Source organism: Scomber scombrus, chromosome 18 (genome assembly GCF_963691925.1).
Source record: "Scomber scombrus chromosome 18, fScoSco1.1, whole genome shotgun sequence".
Taxonomy (NCBI): Eukaryota; Metazoa; Chordata; class Actinopteri; order Scombriformes; family Scombridae; genus Scomber; species Scomber scombrus.
The window spans coordinates 16,812,063-16,833,566 of NC_084987.1; the positions used below are offsets into that span (position 1 = coordinate 16,812,063).

At 40.5% G+C, this 21,504-nt stretch overlaps 1 protein-coding gene across 1 annotated transcript in view; it reads right to left on the minus strand.

Moving 5' to 3' along the window:
* The window catches only part of LOC133999391 (voltage-dependent T-type calcium channel subunit alpha-1I-like), a 116,891-nt gene extending 107,033 nt beyond the window's left edge, over positions 1-9,858 (minus strand). Inside the window, exon 1 of the mRNA XM_062438616.1 lies at positions 9,611-9,858. Within this exon, the coding sequence (XP_062294600.1) occupies positions 9,611-9,858 (248 nt within the window). The remainder of the gene's footprint in view (positions 1-9,610) is intronic.
* Between the last annotated feature and the right edge of the window lie 11,646 nt (positions 9,859-21,504).

A 21,504-nucleotide genomic window follows, 5' to 3' on the forward strand; every position in this document is an offset into this window, starting at 1 on the left:
TTGGTTGTTTCATTAATGTTTGCACATCTTTTAAAAAGGAGACTTTCCCTGGGGTAAAAGGACAACAGTTCATACACTACTTGAAGCAGAGGCTCATTAAAAAAAAAGTGGAGCACTAACAATATTGCACAAGATGAAGGCAAAATGGAAATTTGAGAAGAGACGTCATCTTAAGGAAGAGGGAAATGGATGCATGAGTAAAAAGTGATTTAATCTGAGAGTGTGAATAGAATAGAAAGCAAAAAAGAAGAAATGACAGAAAACAGACAGGAGAACAAGCATAAGATGAAAGAAAGACAGAGAGTGTCACTGTGAATTAAAGACAGACTTTTGATGTTCTTTAATAAAGCATCTGTCAAAACAAGTGGAACAACCATTCCACTTGTACACACACACACACACATTCATCAAGTTGCACACCTCACAGCACATGTCATTACAAAGAAAAAAATATAAATCCCCCATGTAGCCCCATAGCAACTTTTCCAACTAGAACCACAGGAAACCGAAGGACACAAAAGCAAAAGTTAAGAGAAGGGAAAAGAATAAAAGAAAACCATAGAAAGACAGAGCCAGAAGGTGAACGAGAGTAGGTGATGTGTCCCAGGTGTGTGCTCTATCCTCAGCAGTAGTTAAGAGCAAGGCACGGCAATGCCTCAGCCATCCGTCACCATGGAGATAACAAGCTGTCAGGGCTTGAGAGGATCATGGGCTACAGAGGCCGATCACTCTGCTTGAACAACACAAGAGCCAATCAGAGGAGAAGGGAAGGTGGTGAGATAATGTGAAGAGAAAGATAGTCACTGGCATCAAGCTACGGTGGAAAAGGAGAGGAAAAACAAGAAAAAAAGATATAAGCCTAGAGCAAAGAAATGACAGAGGGAGGAGAGGATGACAAGAGGTAAGTAGCACAGGGTGGAAAGGATGAGACAGTGTCAGGACAACGATTATGTCAGAAAAGGAAAGACAGAGAAAGAAATTTAAGGGAAGGAGGATGAAAATATTTTTTAAGTGCGTGCGATGTTTGGATGGAGAAAGAAATAGGGGACAGAGCCCAGAGCTGAGATCACAATGCTCTGCTTCTAAACAACTGGAATACACACCCCAACGCATTCCCCCTCTGAAACGCTGTAAGTGCAAGTAATTATCCTGAATTTGAAAATATAGCTTAAAATTATTTCAAAAGGAGAAATCTGTGTTCTTTCAGATGCAGAATAGTTTTAAAGAATTAAACAGTAAGATAATATTTTAAAAAGCTGAGAACCCTAAAACTCCACAGATGAAATTGAACCTCCAAACAAGTCAGTATGTGAAACTCGAGAAGGAAAAACTGCTGTCTATCTTTCTTTGTGTTCTTAGCCTGAATAACTGTTGACAGGTCAAGTGTCACTGAATGCAGTTAATTGCAATGTCTGAGGTATAATGGAGTATGAGTGACCTGACATGTTTTCATCTCGATCTGTATAATAAAGCTTTGATGAGAGGCAATCTTCACAGCATAACTAAGACAAGATGCAACAGACTGGCTGAATGATATGTGGTCCACTGTGCACACAGAATTATAGTCTCATCTCTCCATAGACTGACCAGGTGACACCTGTTAGGTGCAGATGCTGATGAAGTGAGTTAATTAAAAGCAACTGAAATTAACACATAAGTTCTTCAAAAAGGTAAGATTTAACTTTGAGAAGGGTGAAGAGCAACCGACATATTTAGATATGAATATGCCACTGCCTGTGTGTATACATATATGAGTGAGTGTGTGCATGCATATGTCTGTATAGTGAACAAATCTGTGCCCTTCAGTGCACTGTAAGGAATTCATTCACAGGTGAGCGGAACTGTATCAGGGCACACATCTGATCTGCTATCAGTCTCAGCAGGAGTTAAGTGACAGCCGTAGCAGTTTCTCTAAATTGGTATAAGGACTGGCAGAGCAGAGGGAAGAACCTTTTTTGAAATATCAATCTGCAGATCAGATGTAAAAGGGGTGTATCATGCACATGTCCAGGTCTATACTTTTATTCCAGGCCTCCATTAGGCTATCTCAGCATGATTGACAGTTCAAAAAACTCCTTTCTTACCTTATCATTTATCTTATAAAGACTCTGTATATAAATAATTTCTAAGCTGCCGTGCCAGATGGTTTGTTACACAGAATCATCTGAGAGGTCCTCGGAAACTGTTTGGAAAAGGCCAGGCAGATTCAAAAAATACTTGGCAGGTGATTGGATGAACCATCTGTCTATTACCGTCTATCACCGACTTACCCTGTTAGGCAGCTGGATTTGTGATACTGATTGTTCTAAACCACCAGTGGTGCAGACATGAGCGTGTAACCTGAAGTGACACTGTGATGTCCTAATCTCGTGAATCCAGCTGCCTCGCAAAGTAACCTCAGTTCAGCCTCTGTCTGAAACAGGCCATTTTATCTCCTGTCACTTTAAGACCTCTCTCCCAGTGACTCCACTCTGTTCTGATTGGCTACCTTCCAGAGGCTGCATCTCGGCCCAATTCCAGCTACTTCGGGAGGCTACATAAACAAACAGTAGTAGTAGGAACCTTCTTTACTCAAAATGGAAATCTCTCAAATACATCAAGACATGTTTAAGCCCAATTCTTATGTGAAATATGCCAGTGGAAAACACGAACAACCTGTGGAACAAGTTTAACAACAGAGACTATGGAGCGGATGATGGTTTGTGGTCACACGTGAGCAGTCTGACATCAGTTTGATTAGGAAGTTTAGGTACATTTTCAAGAGCAGGTTGAAGCCTGAGCCTGAGCCTAGCTTTTGACTAGCAGGGAGAATTTTACATATGGTCACCTCAAGTTCGACATCTTTGTCTATGTTTAATATAGACATCCAATATACAATCATAACAGTATATAAATGACTGTCATGACAGAGTATATAATACAGTTAAGCACATTTGTGTTTTTCTTCGTAATAAACCTTACATGATATCAAATATCAGTACCAGCATATGTGAACCATGTGAATGAGGTAAAAGAGTATGAAGACTATGAGAGAGAAGGATTGTGCTACTGTAAATTGCATGGTATAGCGCGCGAGTGTGCACTTTGAAGAGCAAGAACAATAGAGAGAGGGACAAGAAGTGTGTGGGGTGCACTGTAGAGAGGTGCTCCAGGTGCTCTGCTGCAGGCAAGCGTGGGAGAGCATCTGTGTGTGTGTGTGTGTGTGTGTGTGTCTCACAGCTACAGAGTGGTGGACAGAATTATTGATCTGGTGAAATAAGCACTTATTGCCCCTCTTCACATACACAGCTTTATATTTGGTCAGTACATAAACAATCCAACATATCTACTGTAAATACACAGCACTGTCTACTTTTGTACGATCAATGCACACAGACACACAAACAGGTACAAATTGTTGTTCCACTGCAACAAACATGAAATGCCAAACTCTTGCTCCAGTTTAAGTCCTACACACACACACACACACACACACACACACACACACACACACACACACACACACACACACACACATACGCACACACACACACACACACACACACACACACACACACACACACACACACACACACAGTGTTATTCCTGCACAAATAAGGGCATAAAGCTTGTGAATATACTGCCATCACACACACACATACACACACATATGCTTCGGCAAGCTTCAAAACTGTCTATACTAATGCAGTCACAGCAGGCAAAACTAACACATCACTAACCACCATGATGATGGAAATGTGTGTTTTTTTGCCTCACTAGCAGAGGAAAATCACCTAAACTACAGCAATACCAACCTTCCCGTGAAACACCACACGCACATTCAATATTTTTCACCCTTCACAGACTCACTTCATACACATACACACACACACACACACACATATAGACAGAGGTGTGTCACTGTGTTTTAACTTGCTTTGGGTTTCAGCTACCATGGGTGTCTAGCAACCAATTTGCTGCAATAGAAGCTCAGGCGATGTGAAATACGATTTAAAGTGTGTGTGTGTTCCTGTGTGTGTGTGCGCGTGCGTGCATGTATGCATCGGCATGTTTTTACCCTGTGGCATGGGGCCAACTGAGAGTAGCAGAGCTCAGCCATTAGCAAGCAGTGTAAAATCCTCCTGAAAACTCTTTTCCTCCAAACATCAAACACAGAGTCTGAAAGGCAAACACAGTCTCGCTGTCCAGTTTTATCTTTCTGACTGCATAGATTCATTCAGTCTCATTTTCTAGCAATCCATTTGTTTGTCTGTATACAAACATTACCATGGTATTAGTCTCCCCTCACGGCTCACTATAAATGCAAGGGATGAATAAAAAGTCAATCTCGTAATTTACAAGGCATTTCACAGACTTTTGTCTCAATACCTCATTAACTTTTTTCAGAAAAATCTTTCTTTGTGGCAATATTCGGGAATATGCCATAGTCACAGGTTGTTATTTTTGATTTTGGTTCAAGACGGCAGGTCTTATGTAATATTAGCTGACCTGAAGGCAAACAGCAGGAGGAGAGTACAGAGATGGTTCACAGGAGAGTGTGACGGACACTGAATGATAAGCATCATCCCTGAAGTGGACCAGTCAGCCCAGGTCCACATCCTTTTTTGTTGATCGGCAGCCAAAGGCTGATGTATTGGCCTGTTAGTAGCCATGAGGCTCAGTGTTAATCAAAACATTTTTAAATAGTATCTTTTAAAAAACAAGTTGCAGACTAAATTTTAAAAAAAGTTAGCCAAATAATACACTTACTTGTGCTTGTATGTGAAGGCAAATTAGTATTTAATTTCCTAAATCCTCACTCCATCTATTTAGTCACTCATGGTACTTTAAAGGACAGATTCACAATTTCTTCAAGTCTGTCTTAACAGTCTGATGCCCACATGAAACCTGAAATACGTTTTACTTTCTGAGAGCAGTCTTCCTGTTCATGCGGGAGATTTAAAGATCCCTTAATAATCCACTTTCAATGTGAGTAATGGGCGACAAAATCTGCCATCCTTGTTTTGAGGGGGGAAAAAGTATTTAAAAGTTTATCTGAAGCAAGTATGAGGCTTCAGAACTTATATAACACTTATTATGTGGATATTTTCAACAGTTAGTCTTTTTAGTAAACATTTCCCTTTTTGTGTTTGTGTCTCTTTATGCAGCGTGTTTCAGCTGCAGTAGAAGGACTTAACAAAAACAGGGAGTTTGGCACTAACGTAACATACCGTTGAAAGATATCGGCTTGTTTAACTAAGTAGACATATTAATGGTCATTTGGGAACACAACTATTATTTTAGGACAGACTTACCTATCTTTTAAAATGCTTATTGTGCTGGTAAGTCAAAGCTTGAAAAAGTTAGAATGAATGCAAACAAAGTGATATACGTTTATCAATGAGTCAGGCAGTTATAGGAGAGAGTAATCCACCGAAGAAGATTTCCCTGCCAACTTTAGGAAGCTTAAGTCCTTAGGAGAAACACTCTGTCTATCAGTTGATGAACTCCTGGATAATTTTAACTGGAAAATTTCAAATGTCATGGATGCTGTTGCACCTATTAAAATTAAAACTAAGACGACCTTGATCAGACAGAAAACACTGTGGAGGAACACTATGATGGTAAAGGCTTTGAAAACAGAATGCAGGAAAGCAGAGCGTAAGTGGAGAAAAACTAAACTTCAAATTCACCTTGACCTCTACAAACAAAGTCTTTGTAATTTTAACTATGAGTTACTCAAAGCTAGACAGCGACACATTTCTGAAATTATTAATAAGAACATCAACAACACTCGCACTCTGTTTGCTATGGTTGATAAGCTTACAAACCCCCCTAAACAGATAGCTCCAGAACTCCTTTCCACAGATAAATGCAATGAATTTGCTTGCTTTTTCAGTGAAAAAATCCAGTCCATAAGGTTAAATATCAACACAAATCAACAAAACAATAAAAAGACGCAATCCCTAAGACCTCCCAGGAATAACTCAACTGCGATGTCAGAATTTAAAAAAGTTGACCAAAAAACCATAGAGGAAACAGTTCAGCATCTAAAACCATCAACATGCTGTCTTGACAAAATGCCATCAGACTTTTTTAAAACTATTGTGAACTCTGTCCAAACAGATTTGCGACAAATAATAAATAGCTCACTTCAATCAGGCACGTTTCCTAAACCCCTTAAAGTAGCTGCCATTAAGCCACTCTTAAAAAAGAGAACGCTGGATGCTTCCATGTTAGCCAACTACAGACCTATCTCAAATCTTCCTTTTATAGCCAAGATCATTGAGAAAGTGTTTTTTAATCAACTCAGCAATTTCTTGAACTCCAGTGGCCTTTTTGACAAATTTCAATCAGGCTTCCGACCTCATCACAGTACAGAAACAGCTCTTATTAGAGTTTTAAATGACCTAAGGTTAAACACTGACTCAGGCAAGGTGTCAGTTCTGGTCCTGTTGGATCTCAGTGCTGCGTTTGACACTGTGGATCACAGTATACTGTTGAACAGGTTGGAAACTTGGGCAGGACTCAGCGGAACAGTCCTAGAATGGTTCAGGTCCTACTTGGAGGAGCGGAGTTATTTTGTGACCATTGGAAGTTATGAATCCGATCGAGTTGCTATGACATGTGGAGTTCCTCAGGGGTCAGTTCTTGGACCCCTTCTGTTCAGTCTATATATGCTGCCTTTGGGTCAAATTCTGCAGAACTCTAATGTAGACTATCACAGTTATGCAGATGACACGCAGATATACCTAGCACTGTCCCCGGATGACTACAGTCCAATACAGTCATTGTGTCACTGTTTAGAGCAAGTAACAAATTGGATGAACCAAAATTTCCTTCAATTAAATCAGGACAAAACTGAGGTAATTGTTTTTGGCAATAAAGAGAAGAGGATTGCTGTCAGTAAACATCTCGAGTCACTCTCTCTAAAAACTAGCGACCAAGTCCGAAACCTTGGCGTGCTGATAGACTCAGATCTGACCTTCAGCAGTCATATCAAATCAATCACCAAAACAGCCTTCTATCAGCTTAAGAACATATCCAGAGTGAAGGGTTTTATGTCTCAAACAGACCAGGAGAAGTTGATTCATGCTTTCATCTCCAGTAGACTCGACTACTGTAATGGTCTTCTGACTGGACTCCCACAAAAAAGCATTAAACAACTGCAGCTCATTCAGAACGCTGCAGCTCGAGTTTTAACCAGAACAAAGAGATCAGAGCACATTACTCCAGTTCTAAAGTCTTTACACTGGCTCCCAGTCAGCTATAGAATAGATTTTAAAGTTATGCTACTGGTCTACAAATCACTGAATGGTCTAGGTCCAGAATACATGAATGACATTTTAGTAGAATATAAACCCAGTAGAGCTCTGAGATCTACTGACTCAGGTCAGATAGTGGAGCCCAGAGTTCAGACTAAACATGGTGAAGCAGCTTTTAGCTGTTATGCTGCACACAACTGGAACAAACTACCGGCAGAACTGAAATCAGCCCCAACTGTGAATATTTTTAAATCCAGGTTAAAAACACTTCTTTTCTCCTCTGCTTATGATTGAGCTCTTTCAAAGCACTTTAAATTTTAATCTTTCATTTGCACTCTATGTCCTTTTAATGATTTTAAAGCAAATCATTATTTTATGCTGCAATCTTATTTTTAATACTCAATATTATAGTATTTTATTCTCTCTTTCTATGTTTCTGTACTTTGTTTTTATTATTAGTGTGTGTGTGTGTGTGTGTGTGTGTGTGTGTGGGGGGGGGGGGGTATGTATGTGTTGGATGATTGGGTTTTATTTTTATTTCTCAAATTCCATGTTTTTTCAATTTTTTCTGTTAAATGTTTCTTTTATGTAAAGCACATTGAGTTGCCACTGTGTATGAAATGCGCTATATAAATAAAACTGCCTTGCCTTGCCTTGCCTATCTGGCACCATCTACTTTGGATAAACAATGTGTTGTATTATTATAGCTTACAATGGTTCATTAGTTCCTGGCATAAAGGTGTTCATCAGCTTTTTGTTGTTGTCATGTTTTGCAAATATACACAAACAAAATACTGGCTCTCAGATAAGTCTTCTTATATACTGCGGACAAACTAATGCATTTCAGCTATAAGCCATCATCGGTGTGTCAATATTCACATACATATACACATCCCCTTTGAGCAGTAGCCAGACACTTGACACACACTTGAGTAATAACACACATGCCAAGCTTTGAAAGCATAGTTGCAATATGTTTTCTGGTGAGAACAGATGTACGGGGGGTTGGTCAGAAATAGGCTAGATAGATGTTAACGCCATGCTGGAAAGTTGGGAAGACATCTGTCCCTAAAGGCTCTGCTGTTCTTCACACATGACAATGATGAGTCATGTTTGGGGTGATTTGAACTGACCGACTGACCAAGCAAAAGGTCTTACTGACATTACAATCCTTAGAGCCCTGCACTCAGACTAGCGGGAGTAAATAGGGCCATAGTCATATTTCACTTAGATGTACACACACACTCACACACATTCCTGCAGCAGTACGGCAAGCAGCCCAGTGTGGTCTTGTCTGTCCCTAATGTGAAAGGATCCTCCTTAGTCCCATCGCCACTGTCAGTGTAGCCAGCAAACAGACAACTGCTTGTTCTGGGCTAAAACCACACACACACACACACACACACACACACACACACACACACACACACACACACACACACACACACACACACACACACACACACACACACACACACACACACACACACACACACACACACACACACACACACACATTGTTCAAGCCATCCAATGCTGATCACAGCAGTCGTGGCTGTATAAGGATGTCAAACACACTTACTTTGAGAAGATTCTGGGATGTCTGCTGTACCGTGGTAGCAAATCCACAAGATAAAGGAGTGAGGGTGGATGGTGGGGGGTTGGTGATGTCAGACTCAAGATGGATGAAAATGTATCAAAAGAACAGACACAGAAGATACATTTACAAAATAAATTCACAAAGAAGACAAATGTAACTCTGTAAAAGTGGATGACGGATAAGCAGAAAAAGACTCTAAATAAGGAGGGACTGGATATAAAGGGGAGGAGAGCACCAGTGTTACATAAGGAGATGAAAAGAGAAGGTGGAGAAGTGAGATGGACTGAATGCTGCATGAAAGGTGTTTCAATGAACAGGAGAGGGAAAGAATGATGGGAGTGATTTGAAGAAGAGGGGGAAAGATGAAGTTTAACATGTATGTTGCTCAAGAATATGTCCAATGTTAAGTCTAAAGACGTTGCTGATATAATAGTGTAAAGGTAATAATACAAAAAACAAACAAAACAAAATAATAAATCAATTATTAGGTTTAGAGAATGATGAAGATTAAGGGATAAAGTCAAACTAAGTCCAAGAAAAGAAAATCTTAAACCAAAAGGGAAAAATGCGCATTTTAGTTGTCCCATTGGTGCTACTGGAACTTAGCCTGCCAGCTGCTGTCAATTGCACACTTTTAATAATAAAAATAAATACATTTAAGAAACATGTTGGTGTTATTTTTGGCTGAATAAAAGGACGACTATCTATGATTTCAGTTGAACTTTCACGTTCAAGGGGGCACTTCCACCAGTAAATGAAAGGATATGGGCTGGAAACCATACGGATGCACCAGTTGCGAGGACAGGTGGTCTGCTTGAGGCAGAAGAAGACCACAGGCGCCAGCTCTGGGAAAGGCACCACAATAGCGCTTAGGTCACTGCCGATACTGACATCGTCACCTGGACCCACTTCCTCAATGATGTCATCAGCCTGCGCCAAGCAATATTCCTCATTCTGCCCTGGCACTGCTGAGGAAATGCTCCCCAGCGGCACAGGACACTCCTCGCTCGTCATGGCAACCCAGGTGAGATCTGAAAGATAATGTGAGATGACACTGAGATTAGAGGGATTAAATGATTCATTGAATGCGTATATTTCATGAATGTTTCATCGTACAAACAGGCTTTTGGCTTTGCAGTAAACTCATGCAGACTTCTAATTCACCATCGCATCATAACATCATCTAACAACTCACAGATATTTAATGCATGTTGTCTTTGCCTTTTTGATCCATGAAAGCACATTCTCTTAAAAAGTAAATTTACTTGTCTGTAAAACAGATTGCTTACTTATAACAATCACCTCTCACAATCAAACACACACAGAAGGGAATGAAAGCGTGGAGGAGACAGTCATTGCACATTCATTGATGTTTCCTTTAGCCCCATCACAGTGTTGTGGAAGACAAAATAACTTTCCATCTCTACCACTTAGCTCATCAATGGAATCACTTTTATTTGTGGAATAAACACAGACACAATGTGTGTTTTTGCACGCGCTACTGCAATATTACACATACCTGTGTATTTATGTTTATTTTAGCAACGGAAGAACAACACTGTGTATCACTGGCTTTCAATATATCAGCTTGTATATGGGAAAGGAGCGCTGTGATGACGTATCGCTGGCTTGGAAGTCCAAATTTTGTGTTTAAAGCTTCAAAGGCAAACACATAAATAATACATGAAGGAAAGAAAGACAGAACGGCAAAAAAACGTTGTTCTTTTGGCTCAGCCAGCCTTACCCGCACTTCAAACCATTGAGCCGGCCAGCAAGTCAACCAGTAGCAGCTGAAGCCTACAGTAAGTGAATGCATAATAAAACACTGGACTTGGTAGTCGTCTTGCTTTTAACTTGCAGCCAAAGGAGGCATCCATCAAGAAGCATGGAGCCAAGCGAAGGCTGGACATGTGCATAGCTGGACATATGCACAGTCTTACACACACACACACACACACACACACACACACACACACACACACACACACACACACACACACACACACACACACACACACACACACACACACACACACAAGATGTTATTGTCTATTTAGGCTTGCACCAATGCGTATCAAGAAGTAACATGAGGACCATTTTCGAGACAGCTGCATGATTATTCTAAGCTGCATGAGCATGTGTGAATGTTCGTCTTCAGTAATTATTTGTGATTTTACGCACATATGTGTACAAACATGCATGCTTAGGTGTGGTTGGCTTCATGTGGTCGAGTGAATGTGTTTGTTTGCGCTTAATCCTACTGTAGGATTAATTTACAGTGGGGGAGCAGACTGTTTTTTTAGGGTAATGATATTAACGACTATCTATTACAAGCTAAGAAAATAGGACAGTGGTGATTTAGTAGCCAGTGTCTCTAACAGTTTCAGAGCTTATCCTCTGATGAGATGTTAAACCAGGCGGAGATATCAAAAATATTAGAAAGCGGAACGTCAGCCACCACACACAGCGATGTATGCTGATAGGTTAGGTGTCTCTGTCTGTGCCTGATAATCATCTATTAGTGTGTATCCATTTATTATCTCATGTGTACAGTCCGTACAAACACATACTGTTTGTCAAAGCAGGTTATTGTTTTGCCTTTCCCAAACAGGCCTTTCAAATTAGCTTTACCATGGCAACAGCTGCTTCCCATGGAGGCAGGAAGTTTACTCTCACTCTGCTGTGTTTTATTTCCCATGACAAAGCCTCTTAGAGAGGCCGTGCAGCTATTACCAGCGACTACAATTAAGCAAGAGACAGCTTTGCAAAAATGGTTGGATAGAGTTTGTTTTATTCTGTGTAAGACCATTTGTCTGCGTGTGTGTGGGGGGTGTGGCATTGCTCTTATGTTTGTTCATGTTAAGACTATGCACAAGGTCCTCACTACTGTATTAGCACTCACACACACACACACACACACACACACACACACACACACACACACACACACACACACACACACATTCACACTCTATCAACATACACACTCTCATACATTAACACCCTTAATTGGGGTAGCGGATATACAGTCACCCATGTAGCTGCACTATGAGCTAAAGGCTGTGCTTTGGCTATGGAAAACTTGCTTCCCCCTCCCACACACACTCACTGCGACAGTCTGAGACAGACACAGGAAGAGGCTGGATGGAAAACAACCGTGAAACATACTGTGGATCCATAAGGGACTTGAGCAACACATTCTTCATTACAATAATTTCATATTGCCAAATTGAATAAAAAGCTAACGTATAATACCCAAGGGAAGTAATGATAAGGATAAGGAATTGGAGGCTTAAAATAAAACAAGATTTCCAGTGTCCTCAGATGTGTTATTAATGAATTAATTATAGATAACGCTCTAATGTACTTTAAAGCAGGATGTTCCATATATGTGGTTCCTTAAAGCTACTGTAAAATTCCTCCTTTCTGCATGTTCAAGCTACACCAAAGATTGTGAAGCATGAAGTGCATCTGTTTCACTGAACTGTTTTCAAAATGTCCCTGGCTGACCACGTAAAGTGAATGTGAGTATTTAATTGAACTGATGAAGTTAGGCAGTATTGGCATTGTCAGTGGCGGTGACATTTTGACATGTCAATGGAGGAAAATCACATGCGTAAATGATAAAGCTAATGATGGCCGAATTCCATTTAGCTGCTTCAGTTTCAGGGTCTTGATATTTGCTGGTCACTACAGACAGGTTTACCATTTGCAAACAATTGCAGGTATGCCTGCAGTAGGGGGTACCTTTGCCACAATATCATCCTGGTTTATATACCAACATTGTCAGTAGAAGAAAAGTAACTTGCTAGAAACCAGTAATATTACTGTAAATGGCTAAATTTGTCTGTGGCACTCAATTTTTGCATTTCCAAACCTTCTAGCATGACATATTCTGGTGAGAAATGGCAACCAGTAGCAGTGATAATGCTAACCCAGACTACACTAAGTTACTTCTACAGGTAATGAATAAACATAGCCTACTGGGTATTGAGGGAACGACCAACTCCTCATTGGTAATGTAGGCATGTATGAAAATCCTGCTGTTTGCTCAAAATATACCAGACAATATAGATAGCATTGAATAAGTATTATTTATCACACACAGGATCATGGATAAACACTCTTCTGTTTTCTCTGTACAATTATAAGCGAAACAACGTAGTGCATTTTCCATCCAAAGCCATCAGTCTGCCACCTCGATCAGTGGGATCACTACTGAAACTAACTCTAAATGTGTGTTAAACTGACAATACGTCGCTGAAGTATTGATATCAAAGCCTGACAAACGTTTGCACAGTTAATTTAACAGCCGTTAACAGTCAGGAACAGAGAGCTGTCTTAAATCCTAAAACAGGCTCAGGCTCTGTGTGAAACTATCCACCACTGTCAGTACTTTGCATCAAATAAAATCTGGGGCTCTGCCCGGATCAGTAGATGCTAACAACTAATTTTGCACTCTGAAGTGAAAGGGAGGCTTGTGGTTGCTCGATTATGAGGCACTAGAGCTGAGCAGAGATTTAAACAGATTTATCTTTTATACATTTTCCTTTTGGTCAGTTTCAACTTAAAAGTACAGATGGTTCAGTTAATTTGGAGAATTAGTCAACGTAGTATTCTGTGGGCTTCATAGAAATTTTTCAATTCCAAATTAATACTAAGCAAAGAGAATATTTCGGAGGAAGAGGGTTTTCACACAACAACAATAATTAAATGATTTCATAAAGTAAGATAACCACTAAACAGATAAGAATCTGGATGATATTATTCTATACTTTTGATTAAAGCAGTTGTATAGCTGGGAGGCAGTCCAAACCTACTGTGAAAAATCAGGACTTCTGGGAATGCACTGATACCATATCTGAAACGCTGTAGCACATAATCCTGAGTTTCTACAGGGAAAAGTTATTAAAAAAGTGCCTCCATGTAATATTGTATTGTGAGTTTCAGAAGTTACAGAGATTGGTGTGGAAAGTTGCAGGGGAGGATGATTTTTTTTCTTCTTTTTGTGTGCATGAGTATGTATGTGGTTTTTTTTTGCTTGTTTGTTTGTTTTACGTTTTGTTTATATGTTGGTGTATGTGTGCCTCTGTGTGTCAGGTGATTTGGGACAATGCTGAGCCCAGCACAGCACTCACAGACAGCCAGGGATCTGACTGTCACGCTGACTTAACACAGCACCCAGCCTTAACGTCTCTTAAGGTCTTTCACTCACTGTGTCAAAACATAGTGAAAGAAACACAATATTATCAGCTGAGAACACACACACGCACATATAGTCTTGAGTGAATGAGCAAAATGAGCGAGAACATTGAGCATATGAGAAAACATGGGGAAGATCCCTGATGAATGTTACTGTCCCAGATATATGTGTGTGTGTGTGTGTGTGTGTGTGTGTGTGTGTGTGTGTGTGTGTGTGTGTGTGTGTGTGTGTCTGTGTGTGTGTCTGTGTGTGTGTCTGTGTGTGCGCGTGCCTCGGAACAAACATAATGCACCACTGGACTATTCAGCAACAGACAGTGGCTAATGCTATAAGAATCACTTCAGGGCAGGGATCCCTTGAGAACACAAGTTACGCTACAGAACCCATGCACACACACTCACACACACTCCCCGTCTCGTCAGCTATGTCAGGCAATTTTTCATCCAGTGACCTGAGACAAACCAGTTTTGACACCTATTGCTGACTGATCAAAACAACACATTACTTTGTTACTGAGGCTAGCAATATATTCAATGAGAGAGTATAATGCATTTATAAACTAGCCAGTGACAGAGGAGCCAATGCGGAATAAGACGACCGGCTTTTTGACAGCACTATAAAATACCTTCTAAAATGTGATAAATGTGACTCGCATAATGGAGGAAGAACATAATTCCCAATTGGCAACTTTACCTCACCAACTAAACGTTAATATTTCAGGGCGATTGTGATATTTAAATACGTCACAATTAATGGACTTATGAGAATGATGAAACACCTTTACAGTGCATGCTAAATGGTTTCTGATAAAACCTCACAGGACAGCTCTAAACAATCACTGCCTTGTTGTTTATATTCATTGCTCATTATAAATTCTGCGTCATTGCATGATTTCTTTTTTTCTTTTACAATTTAAGTTGTACCGCATCATACATTATACCAGCCTGGCTCTACAGCACATGTGCTTTACTTAGATCTTAAGATGAAGAAGAAGAAACAAGCAAAGTAAAATCAGTGTAATCCATCACCATTACCACAGTATTGTTTGTTGTATGTGTCATTTGTTTAATTCAGTCTTCTATTTTTTTCTCACATTTGGTAGTTTCTTTCCTGAGAGGGGTTATAATATAACTAACCACTGCAGTGGAATGGGTTGTTAACCTGCAGCCACAGACAGTCACTTAAGGGTTTTTCTGTTGGTAGGTGACATGTGGGTGACAGACCCATCTCCTGCTCCCAGCAGTGTTTCCCTGACTTGGCAGAATGGCCAGATTGCCCCAGACATTTGCTAGGGATCACAGACCAGCAGAGTGGGCAGATTTACCCTTAGCAGCCATTTGCTCTGTGAAGGTAACACTTCATTGGTCCATACTGATCACAGACTGCCCAAAATGAAAAGTTTTTCAGAATGCAGTTGTCACATTTTTTAATTCAACAAAAGTAATTATTTGTAGAATATGACTAGTACAAATGAGTATCATTATCACAAGGGTTTTCAAATTTAAAGATGCAAGATTTCATACACTGAACACTGAATCAAAATGACCCATGGCTGAGTGTTGATGATCAGTGCTGCTACCGCTGAGAACACTCAAGTAATTTCTCATTACTGACCGACATAACCTACTGTGCCCTGGAGGGGCCATGGAGAAAAAAAAAACTAATTTCTTCCTCTGATTTAATCTTTTTTGCTCTCAAATTAATAATTTGTTCTCTCAATTTAATAATTTGTATGCACAGATTATTTAATTTCTGCTTTCGAATGATCTATTTTTCTTGTCACCCTTGTAGAGGGTACCAAACGCATTCTGTCAGAAGAAGACATTTCCCCTGTAATGACAGCTACTTCTTGATGTGCTAAACAGTGGTGAATGAAGAGCAGGTAGACTTTGTTTAAGGGATAACACAGTGTTGTGCTTACAACCAAAAAATATATCCACATGTCTTAGTCCAAGATCAAAATGAAACCTTATTAAATCTGATCCATAATGAGGATGCAGGATGAGAGAATGGCATGAGAGTGAATTACATTACACTGAAAGCACACAGGATTAAATTGAAAGTATGAATTACTAAATCAAGAGCACACATTAGTAATTTCACAATGCTGGTTCACAATGCACATACACTCTGCCTGTTACACACACAAGGACAGGCAGCGGGACACAAACACAAAAAAATAAAGTAAAGTAAAGTATGACATCAACATACAAAAATTAAACATATAAAAAATACATGTCTTATTGGTTAGTCATAATATTTATAAGATTTGATTAATTGTAAAAATAACATTAAATGAGAAGGAGCCTCCCAGCACCTTGGAGAGTGCCACTGTGGACAGTCCTAACAACTGTATGATTAAAACATTTTTTGAACAATATTTAACACATATTGTTGAGATGACATTGATCAGGTGTAGATACTTTAAACAATTAAAACCCTCAACACTCAATGACTGAACAAAACGATTTTAAAGATAACCAAAGTTGTAATTAAAAGATAAATAAACAAAAATAAAGCAACACAATGTCTGTGTGGTGCAGCTGCATGCAGGGTGACCTGACGGGAGGAGACGCGAAAATATGCAAAAGATTTGCTTTAATTCTTTTAATCTTGCATATTCCTTTTGGAATTTTAAATTTCCAATTTCCATTTGAGTTTCTTAACCTTTCTTTGATTTCAAACCCATCCTCTTCTTCCACTTTATTCCGTTCTACTTTTGTCTTTTTTCCCTTTAATTCTCTCTCTCTTTCTCCCCCTCTCTGTCTCAATCACTTTCGCTCTCTCTTTCTATGATGAAGAGGGATACTGAGCTCTGTGTCAGAAATCATCTTTAGAGAGTGGCTGCCAGTGGATTACACTGAAGCAGTGGCCCCATCAGTCTAATCTGTATTAATAGCATTAGCTCTAGCCAAGCAGCCGATACTATCCTTGTACATGCACAGTTTGAGTGGATATCGAGCATGTCTTTGTGTCTTTAGATCAGCATGAGTGCTGTACATTCTTATCAACGCAGTCATTGCTGATGCTAACGCAATATTTTGCACAGTAAAGGGGCTCAAAACTGTTAGCATTTGCATCATGCTAACAGCTTTTAGAATTAGGGTCAAGCTAAAGTTCAAGTGTAATAATATGAATTCACTGGGTGGCAGGAGGACAGACAGGCTGGGAAATGAGCTGGAGAGAAGCAAGTGGAGGCTAGGACCTACAAATTGGATCACGGTTTACTGCACAGAAAGTACGGAGGTTAGACGTTGACTAAAAACTATAAACAGCTCTATTGCACTAAGAAGTGTACTTTATAGAACAAGAGATAAAGCAATACTGTATCCTTGCTATGATATCACTTTTCTTTTCCCCTTTTTACTTAAATTAATAACCAAGTTTGAACTTTGAATTTTGGGTCAGCATGCCCATTTTGAAGGCAGGTGTTTCAAAATATTGTCACCATGTAGTGATTTTTTTCTTGTCTTGTATTCTGCCGTGACCACAGTAGCTTTGCTAGAAGTCGGAGAGTCTGTTGGCTCACTATTTTTTCTACAGTCACGCTAGCTCTGGTATTGTTGGCTAGTAACTGTACCAGTAACAGTACTGTGTTTTGAGATTTGCCTGGTTCAGTCCATGTTCACAAACAAAGCTGCCAGAGGACACATAAGCTCTTAATTTTGTTGCCTTCTGGTTTGGATTCAACCTGATCCACCACACAATTCTCCTGTTTGTGATCAGTAATTTGGTGGCTCACGTCCATCATTTAAAACCTTGTGGATATCCTAAACAGAATGTTGTAATCAGCTCCAAAACAATGCTGAATTAAGCAAGGATCGAATGTAATCTTGCAATTACATGATGCACATTTTAAGGCCTCACACATTTAGTTTAAGATGATTCTTACTAAGAGTAAAGGACTGCAGAAGATAAGCAGAATTGACACAGTGGGTGATCCACACAAAAAAATGAAACTACCGTCATAGGCTGGTTATCAGCATTTATTATCATCTCAGGTGTGCTGGTGTGTCTGTGTATGTGTCAGTGTAAGTGATAAGGGAGGGGGTTGTGCATCCATGCTTTGTGGAAGTTTGTGTGCACACAATCCTGTGTGTGTTATTGACTGATTTATAACAGGGTCCCTCAGCTTCCCAACACAAATCCATATTGGCGAGGGAGGGGAGGTCCAATAATGCTGCCAATGATTTACTATTAAAGCTCTTGCTGTCATTCTTTCACCCTGATAAATGGCATATGCTTCCTTCCAACTGCCTGTATGTGAAGCAGAGCGAGCTCATGCTTGTAGGCGTGCCAAATAAAACAAATGGTCAATCTTATAGGTTGATGTGCAAGTGCATCTACTGCAGTCTGGGTCTACAGTCAGTTGGGTGAGTGCGTGTAAAGTGTCTCTGTGCTAGTGTGTTTTCAGCTCCAAACCAGATAAACCCTGACAGAGGCTGAGGGACTGAGGATGATCAATTCACAGACTGCTGCACAGCTGCAGGTATATATATAATAAGCTACAGTATGTGGTGTGTGTGTGTGTGTGTGCGCGTGCGTGCGTGTCTTGTACTGCCTTCCAAAATATTTTGCGATTTTGATCTATCCCCCTCTCCACTGCTCCACACACACACACACACACACACACACACACACACACACACACACACACACACACACACACACACACACACACACACACACACACACACACAGGTAGCTAGTAAGTAACAATAACGAGAACATTGGTGCTCATTGTCACAGGTGTTCCTTAATTGTCTGGAAGCACTATTGTCTTTTTAATTTAAAATGCCAGAGTGGCTGTGTGACTGCTTTTTAGAGGCTTTGTGATTTAGTTCTAGCGTGACGCCTCCAGCTTTACTGACTTTAAATTTAACTTCGACTTACTTGTTAACCATGTAGCTGTTTTGCAACATCACTGTCTGTGAGGGGTTGCAAATCTATTCTGTTCTGTTTTGTTATATTCTAGTTAAAATTACCTAAAATCTTCATAGCCTTAAGATCAAAGGAATGAAGTCAATTCTGTTTAACGTGGGCTTTACAAGGGAAAACAAGAAGGGGAGGAGATGAACAGAGAGTTGAGGGTAGGGAGGAAGTGATGGAGGAGGAGGAGAAGTAGCGACAGATCCATTCCTCTTTTTACTCCTCTGCGGGGCAAAAAGCGTTGAGTTGAACATCTGTCAGCACTCCTTATCTCTTACCCCCGTATCATCACTGTCTCTTCCTCTCCTTTTAGAAATCTCTTTCCCATTGCTTTCATGCCTTGACAGGAGACTGCCATCCAAAGTTTGAAAACTCGAGGAGAAGAATGGTGTGAGGAGATGTGCATGTGTGCAGGCATGTGTGTGCGCATAACTTTCTGTTTGTGTGAGAGACAGAATGAGACAAAAAGAGCACCCTGAGAAGAGAGAGAGAGAGAGAGAGAGAGAGAGAGAGCAGACAAAGCCTTGACATCAACCCTGAAGAGGCAAGTCAATGAAATGAGAGCTGCCATGACAGCGCACGTATGTGAATGCATGTACACGTGTATGCATGTGATGTCTCGTTATGCACTTTTCCTGCTCCGCCATGAAAACATATGTCGATGTCTGAGAATGTATATTCTTGCTTGTATGAGTGTTTGTGCTTTAGTGATAACCACAGCACCGTCTAAAGCAATAAAAGGGGAAAACTATGATAAAAACAGGAACAGCAGAGGAAAAAAAGAGCACAAACGCTCACTTTTTATGTGAAATGCTATCACAGAGCACATGAGTGGAGAGGGAAAGGTGAAGAGAAAAAATAAAGGTGGATGAAATGGAAAGAGAGGGGAAAGAATGGAAAAAAGGGAGATGAGCAATAGGGTGAATCAGGCAAACATAGATTGAGAGATTGAGAGAGGGGGAGCCACAAGCAAAAAGCATTGGAAAAAGCGGTTGAAAGAGGAAGTTGGAGGGCCGCCCGCACACAACTTGGGGGAGAGGCGAATGACAAAGAAGAGACAGAAACAGAGAAAGACAACATAGCAGGAGGGAAGGCTGTAAGCAAGAGTGACAGAAAGAAGGTAGGGCAAGAGAGGGCTGAGGAGGAGGAAGGAAACAGACAGACAAGGCAGGAAAAAGGAAAAGAGAGAGACAGGGAGAGTGTGTTTCAGGACAGTTGTGGTAGCGTCTCATGCAAAAAAAGAGGAGGCATCAGTGATGGAAATATAGGGAAGCATATTAAACTGCTCTTGCAAACACACACACACACACACACACAATCATACAGTACTTTAAAGTGAATGTGATAATATATGGATGTCTAATGCTGATGCACAGACGTTCCTTCCAATAAACACCAAAGCCTTATCCGTCCTCTCTCTCTTTTTTTTCTCAACATACCTCTTCTCAAACCTTAGAGCTTGAAGGAAGCCAAGCAGTTTCCTAATTACCTAATTTGCATAGACATGCATATTGTGCAACAGGGAGGGAGGTGGGCTGTGGAAAGTGAGTGGAAGAGAAGAGAATGAGCATCACCTGGAGAAAAGAGGAGGGATAGAAAGTATAGAAAAGAGATTGCAACAAAAATACAAGGCTTGCTGACAGTGAGGAAACTGTCAGAAATGGTCTTCCTTTCCTACTGTGATGATTCTGCTCTCTTGTCTTTCACCCTTCTCTTTGTCCTCTTCATCTTCTTCAATTTTAAAAACATTAGCTGTGTGCTTTTCATTCTTTGCTCCCTGTCTCTCTTTTTTTAAACTATCTTTGCCATACTGTACAGTAGGTATCTTAATGCCAACAGCCATTATTCTCCTCCTCTCCCACATCATGTCCCTTGCTCTCTTCCTCTACTTTCGGCGCTGTCTTTACCATCATTTCCTCCCCATCTCTCGCATTCCTCCCTTCACCGCTCCTCTCTTCTCGCCCTCTCTCTTTCTCTTCCTCTCCTTCTTTTCTCTCACAGAGTGCTGTGTCAGGTCTTTTCACCCTCAGCAGTGTGAAATGAGATTTGAATATGGCTCTTGGAGCATTTGCAGCTCGCCTGCACCCCCACCCCCATCCCCACCCACAAACACACACGCACATGCACACACAAAGACTAAGGCCACTCGTAAAGATAAAGGACTGTGATGCTACTTGAGTGCATACTCACATGTCAAGGGAGGGGTGAATGAGAGGCGAGGGATAGAGGGAGGAAGCTGGAGGAGACAGGGAAGATTGGAAGGTGAGAGAAGAGAAGAGGAAAGGACAGGGAGGAGGAGAGTGAATAGCAGAGGAAAAGCAGAACGGGCTACTGGAGAACGATGAATATAAAGAAGGGATCAGCAAGTGAGAGAAACTGTGAAATGGATGAAAATGAAACACAGATAGGGGATCAAGTGCAGAAAAAAGGAGAGCGAGAGAGAGTTTCATTAAAATGCGCTAACCTTCTTGTTGGCCTGTTTCTTTGCATTTTGAGTGGAAACCCTCCGCTGAGAGAGCAAGAGGGGG